The sequence below is a fragment of the Diprion similis genome, chromosome 7 (genome assembly GCF_021155765.1).
Source record: "Diprion similis isolate iyDipSimi1 chromosome 7, iyDipSimi1.1, whole genome shotgun sequence".
Classification (NCBI taxonomy): Eukaryota; Metazoa; Arthropoda; class Insecta; order Hymenoptera; family Diprionidae; genus Diprion; species Diprion similis.
The window spans coordinates 6645298-6652097 of record NC_060111.1 but is presented as its reverse complement, the minus strand read 5'-3'; the positions used below and the strand labels follow the sequence as shown (position 1 = coordinate 6652097).

Genomic DNA, 6800 nt, shown 5'->3' with positions numbered 1-6800 from the left:
TAAATAAATTGTTAAATTTGAGCGAAAGATTTTTTACCCAATTAAACGAGCGATGGACGAGCCATCGCAAATCACTCAAGATTTGAGATAAATCACAACAGCTGATGATTCAGTCTCGAACAGTGTGCGCACCGGTCTCTCTTATTTTATTTTTCGAAACCTTGACCATTCTTATTTTTATGTTATGGTGAAGAGTTTGGGAGCGTAAACACGTAGGTATACCAACATGTCTGCGGGTATAAAAGATGGGCTGGATTTCTTCGACTCGTCAGTATCCAAGTAAGCTTTGAGATGCGCATCGACATTTTTGGGATCGTGCTCGCAGCTTGCGTGGCATCTTGCCTCGCCAAGTGCCAATCCAAAGAGGGTGACATAGCAGAATCGTACATATGTGAAGGGATCAACAGTCTCACGGTAAATATCACAACGTCTGTTCGTCGCGTATTTTTTTCGAGTATTTAGCATCAGGGATCAGAAATTGAAAGTGGAACTCATTGAGTCTAATTTTGTCCGAAAATTCTCTATTCATGAAGGATACAGTTTGGTAATTGACAAGGAAATAGGATTTCGATTATCGTATTTAAATTAGAGTTGCATTTTTATTCTTCTCCCAAATTACTTCTAAATCATTATATTTGCAATTAGCAGTTTTCGGTTTAAATATTATACCTTCGGTGACTATATGATCAATTTTTAAAACTGTGACTCTTGAATTGAGACGTGCAATATCTCCCACCTCGTTGAGTATCACGTGGAAGAGATTATGTCTAATGTATTTCAATTATTAAGCAGATTGTTATTTGGTTAAGTAGTTCAATCATCAGTTCAGATAGTGTGTACAAATCTCTGGTTCTATAGTTTGTCTTTTATAGAAAATACAATTTTCTAGAGTTTAAAATGAAAACATCAAATGTCTTCCTGATAATGAAAGAAAAAAAAAAAAAAGGTTTCGATTGATTAGTTGAAATAGGTTGATACGTGTTTAGATTTTTATCACAAGAATGTTAGATATGTGTGACACAGGGATGTAACTGAATACGATGATCAAGAAAAACGAAGTATATAGTGAGTTTGGCGTAGCAACGCGAAACGACGAGAAGCTCTGAGAAGATCGGGAGAGAAGTAAGCCGATCAGGCATTCAAGCATTTGTTGAACCGAGTAGACGGGCTGGGATTATCTCCAACCTTCTTGGAAATTCTATGACAAGCGGCAATATTTGAATAGGTTGTTTGTCTTCCTGAATTGTTACATAATATTGGTGAAATTATATCACTGTTTCAGTTAATACATGCCAAAATCGTATTGTCTGTATGATTTAAATGGATCAGAATTGATTTGGTTAGTCAATGGATTGTGTACGAATCATTTGATTTCCTTTTATTGATAACATTGACATATTTCGAAATAAAGTAGGTTTACTAAATGGAATCTTCACTGAAAATCATAATAATAGAGAAAGTTGTTTTTATCCAAATCAAATTGATTGACTTGAATTCACAACCGTAGAAGCACTGTACCTAAAGCATTGTTGTTTTATTCTGATTCTTCTTGAAAAAATCATTCTGAGATAGTCTTTAACTATGATTTTTTTTTTCAGTCAAATTAATTATTTTTAGCAAAATGAAATTTTGAATGTGAAAAAAATGGATAAAACCACAAAACGCTGTAAAAATTTATCATTCTATTCAAAAAGCCATAACTCACCGAATTTTCAATATTTTAAGCCAAAAATTGACCGAGTGACTGTCAAGACACAGATATTTAAGAGAAAAAAATATTGAGATACTGAGCGATGAGAAAAAGGAGTTTATTTGAGTGAACGAGGTTCAATTTTTGTAAAAAGAACGAACCAACGATTTTTATAATATTTCAATATTTATCTTTGATAAAATCAGATTATTATGATTGTTTTTCATATGGAATTTACTATTAAGATGCCGTGGGGTCGTTTCGACCCCAGTGTGCAGTGTAAGGTTCAAACAATAGTTCTACCGAACCTTATAGTGTACGGAAGAAGAAATTAATTTTCTCTCTTAATGAGATTGTTCAAATTTTGAAATACGTCTGTCCAAAATAAAAGGACTAAAATACAACAAAAACTTATACCTTCCAAGCACAGTCAGTTGCGTGATTACAGACGTCACGTGGTTTAACTTTCCTCAGTAAGTGGATGGAATAATGAAAATTAAAAATTGAGAAAAAACTCGTTCTGGTTCCAGGAATTGAACACCATACCTGCCTTGGCTCAGAAGATCACGATACTACATTCGAAAATCCATTTGCTTCCGGCGGGCGGTTTTGCCCGATTCGCAGGATCGCTGCATTGTCTGAACATAACGCACTCAGAAGTGGCAGACATCGCGGGCAGCGCTTTCGCAGGATTATCGCAGCTCTACGAACTGATTCTCGATCACAATCACATCACAGTAATAAAGACGGACTGGATCAAGGACCTTGGAAACTTGAAGATCCTCCGCGTTTGGCACAATCACATAAAACTAATCGAACCCGAGGTCTTCGCTCACCTGCCGAACCTCGAACTCCTGGACATCGCCTACAACCAGATCGACCAGTGCATACCACCAGCACACCTCGAGAAGCTTGAAAACCTCGAGGTTCTTTACGTTGCTGGAAACCCATGGCCACTCAGGTGCCGACCTCCGGTGGCTTTCCACCTTGAGCACCATCATGTTCAGTTCATAAACAACTGGGGCAACAATCACCTTCTGATCGAAGACTGCTTGGCTCACGAGTACGGTGCTCAATGGGACGACCAAATTTTGGCCAGATGTGTTGCGAATCATCTTGCCAAATTGTCAGCCCCTTCCATCGTCCCCGCTCATTGATAAACTGCCCGATATCCTGATCCATTGACGTCATCTGAGTACGACTGCGAATTATATTTTTACAACTCATTGTGTAGTTCGTAATATAATACTATATATGCCTTACGCAGATCACATTTTTTATGTAACTCGAAAGGCTTAACTCTGTAATAAAATTCTTGATTGAACCAATTGCTTTTTTTTCATTCCATCGTTTCAAGATCAGAGATAGAAACTTTTTCTCAAACTGCTGATGTCAGTTCAATACTCATTTTTTGATAACAGGAATCGGCTGAAAGAATCGTTCAGGGAAACTAATGCCGGTAAAGGCTTGATCTACACCGAGAGAGCTGGAGAGTGAGTTTCGACCCGCGGGAACCATCGAGCATCCAGCATGTCGTACCGCAGCAAAGTCCACGTATACAGAATGCTCCAGTTCCCACGCTGGAGCCATGTAATACGCCACGTGCAAATACGTGCTGGCGCTCATCCAGCCCTTCCACAGATTCGCGTTACTGCCATCCGTACGAAGCCTCAAGCCAATGGCGGCGTGCTCGCCGATACCGATCTTATCAAGGGTTCATCAGGTTCGGAACCTTCCGAAGTGGTTCGGTAATCTTTACGCAAGTCTCAACGTAGAAACATCCAGTATTTACGTTTCGAATCATACTCCGAGTACACACATAACTTTTTGTCAATTCTTTTGGTCTATAAGACACTTCATCACCTTCCGAAATGGTGGGTTGAATAGTCTGTTCAATGTTGGGTTAAAGATCAAAGGTCGTATCTTGGAATGGTCACTGAACTAGTCGACAAATCGTTGAATCTGAAAACCATGCAGGTATAATTTCTTCTTTGAACACATCATGTCGACATTGAACAAGTCGGGCCGATTCTGTACGTAGAATTGAACCTGACCGTCTGGACTGTCCATAGTTTGAAGTCGTTAAACCATCGCTGTTGAATGTGGCCTGCAGTCGCAACAGACGAAGGTAGGTGGGTCAGGTGTATTACTGTTTGAATACTTTAAAACGGACACAGCAGCTTGGATATGGGCAGCATATTCTTGCAAGGTTAACAATGAACCAGAAACTAGTTTCTAGGAACGAACATCTTCAGTTTACCGGACATTTCGACGGTAGTGTTCAAAATTCCTGCCATTTCTGAGCAGTAATACTGCAACTCCTAGGTGATAAAGGTTGACAAGACCGGTCATAGACTGACTCAGTTTGACCCAGCGAGCCTAGCAACAGCTGCGTCCTTTTCCTCGTCAAAATCATGGGACTTGAGCCTTAATCCTTGAGGAGGTGATAATTGTATCAGGTCATTAATCACTTCTGACATAGTTCAGCTGCCGGTTGTTATGCAAGGGATGACTGAGCCCTGCGAGGGTGCGTTAGGAAAAAATCATTCAACCAAGTCCGGAGCAATCTCGGAAATTACCCGGCGACCTTCTAAAATAACGGATATTAATTTAATGATTGATAGACTGGCTGATGGATTGATCTACCTATTGATAGCAGTGATTCTGGTGAGTTTGACAAAAGTACACTCCGTGGCTTAGGAACGATAAGAATTGCGCAACCCCGGAGGTAAATATCTTCCAAGATAATCATAAGTTTAGTTCATTTCACTGCGGCAATTGGATGAACCAACGTTGCACGGTGGGGAAAAGTAACGCAACGTGGTCACGCTATCGGGGGATGAAATTAAGGTGCTTATGAAGCCCCGTTGTACACCTCGAAAACGCGGGGATGCAAAACTCCTATACCATTCAAGCGATCAGAGTGAAACTTGGGCAGTTAATGCCTTATTTTGGCAAAAAGTGGAGCGGCTTTTTACTTTTTCAAAATTTTGAAAAAAATTTTACAGATTGGTTACCACTCACAGAAGTTAGCCAAATTTTCACAGTTGCACTGAATGGATCGACCTATCCGGTATGATGCCACTCGGCGGTGATGAAACACACATTTTCAGCCCAGTCCCATGAGATTTGATGGTGAAATGACGAAATGGCAGCTGATCTGGTTTTCGATTACGAAGAACACCGAAATCTCAATTTGGCGACATTTTTTACCGACATTACGCGCATGCCGGTAATGTATGCGTGTAATGTCGGTGAAAAATTACCAACATGCATGAAAGATCGGTAACAAATGTCGCCAAAATGAGATTTCGGTGTACTTCGTAATCGAAAACCAGATCCGCTGCCATTTCGTCATTTCACCATCAAATCTCATGGGACTGGGCTGAAAATGTGTGTTTCATCACCGCCGAGTAGCATCATACCGGATAGTTCGATCCATTCAGTGCAACTGTGAAAATTTGGCCAATTTCTGTAGGTGGTAACCAATCTGTAAAATTTTTTTCCAAATTTGGAAAAAGTAAAAAGACGCTGAGCTTTTTGCCAAAATAAGGCATTAATTGCCCAAGTTTCACTCTGATCGCTTGAGCGGTATAGGAGCTTGTACAATACTTTTTTATAAACACCTCAAAACTTGAAAGTATAAATGTAGGATAAACTAGTTTTAGCTTCGATAAAACGACGATTATAGTTTCTCTCTCGCGATCACGTTTTTTCCCCACATTTTCACCGCTGCCTCTTACACATCTTGTCTGGAGACAAGAATCACAATAAGTGAAAGAAGAATTTTGTTTCCGTTTCCGGACCGCTTAGCCACTCTAAAAGCACGTCGCCTTGGAGGTATTACGCCTCCTGGCGCGATGGCGTAACGACGAAAGAGGCGAATATGCCCCGGAAAAACGTTCGCGTTTTCACTCAGCACTCGTACCAGCAATCACCATCCGTCCTCAGTAATAAATATAAAAGTCCGGTTTAGGGTCGGTAACGGTAGGCAGCTCGTTCCTAGATTCGTACTCCAGGGTGAGGGGGCGGGTCCTGCGGTATATTATTTGGCCAAACTCCAGCCGCCCGCTAGGCTCACTTCACGTTTTCTCATCTTAGAATGATTTTCGACAAACAAAAGCGAAATAGCCACACCTCACACATTCCCGCACTATCACGGTATTTTCTTCATATTTTTATTCTTCCTTTCTTTCAGTATTCCAATTCCCATCGAATAGGTGCTTGCCTTCAGGCACGTTGGTACACGTGCATTCCGAAGGTAATCTCAGGCAACACAAATAATTAACCGAAAATGAGAAATGAAAAACGAATACAGCTCAAGCTTACGGAAAATGAAAATCCGTGTGAAGCTCTATTCGCGTTTTACTGTGGGACTATCATTAAAATTTCTGCTGGCTTTTTTTTTTATGTAGACACTGATCAGTCCAATCTACAGGATATATGAATCAAGTATCCCGAATAGATCCTAAGAATCAGAAAGAAACTCTGAGATTTTATACGATCCATGTTAAATTGTGATTCTCATTTGTTAGTCTATCATTTCTGTGCCAAGTATATACCCAAAATTGCAAGTAGCTCGAAAATTTGATGCTTAAATACGGAAGTTATGACAAACCCTGATCGTCGGCTCAACAAGCTCAAACGGAAAGAAAAATTGACCAATACAAGTTATTCATCACTTTGCAGCTTAGATTTGAAGCTCCACCTTTGAAAGACGTATAATCTGCATCCGAATCATGATAGTAATCGACGAACGACCGGAGGAGTTGCATCTCCCGGAACCTTTGACGTAATCCTGTAAAGCTCGGAGCCGTCTTGGCTCGTTTCGGAAGGAGGAGGACGCGTCCCCCGTAGATCCTTGTCAGCTGCTGGGCCGAGTACCTGCGACGTTTCGGGGTAGAGTGCAGCCGGGGTGAAGTTAGCGAGGGTGAGACCAGGGTGGCTGTAACCGGGGCCATTAATCGACGCCATATTGGCTGCGTCTAGCGGGTCCTTCCTTCCCCCGGCAGGAGTCTCTCGTCAACCCTCCAACTTGGAAATTGCTTTGCTCGTTTATAACCAGGGCACCGTCTGATCTCCCGCCTACGACCTGCTGCACGCTTTGCTC

General features: G+C 41.1%; 1 protein-coding gene across 1 annotated transcript; it reads left to right on the top strand.

The window, feature by feature from the left end:
* The first annotated feature begins 269 nt into the window (after nucleotides 1–269).
* Nucleotides 270–2929, top strand: LOC124408030 (SLIT and NTRK-like protein 6). The gene is made up of 2 exons (XM_046884675.1): nucleotides 270–414; nucleotides 2221–2929. The coding sequence occupies exons 1-2, from the start codon at nucleotides 292–294 to the stop codon at nucleotides 2845–2847; spliced, it is 750 nt and encodes a 249-aa protein (XP_046740631.1). The 5' UTR covers nucleotides 270–291; the 3' UTR covers nucleotides 2848–2929.
* The last annotated feature ends 3871 nt before the right edge of the window (nucleotides 2930–6800 follow it).

What these genes read in the sequence shown, in the direction of transcription:
- LOC124408030 (XM_046884675.1), top strand. Translation starts at nt 292, where the DNA reads ATGCGCATCGACATTTTTGGGATCGTGCTCGCAGCTTGCGTGGCATCT. An exon ending in AAGGGATCAACAGTCTCACG is followed by an intron (nt 415 to 2,220) that starts GTAAATATCACA and finishes TTCTGGTTCCAG; the next exon opens with GAATTGAACACCATACCTGC.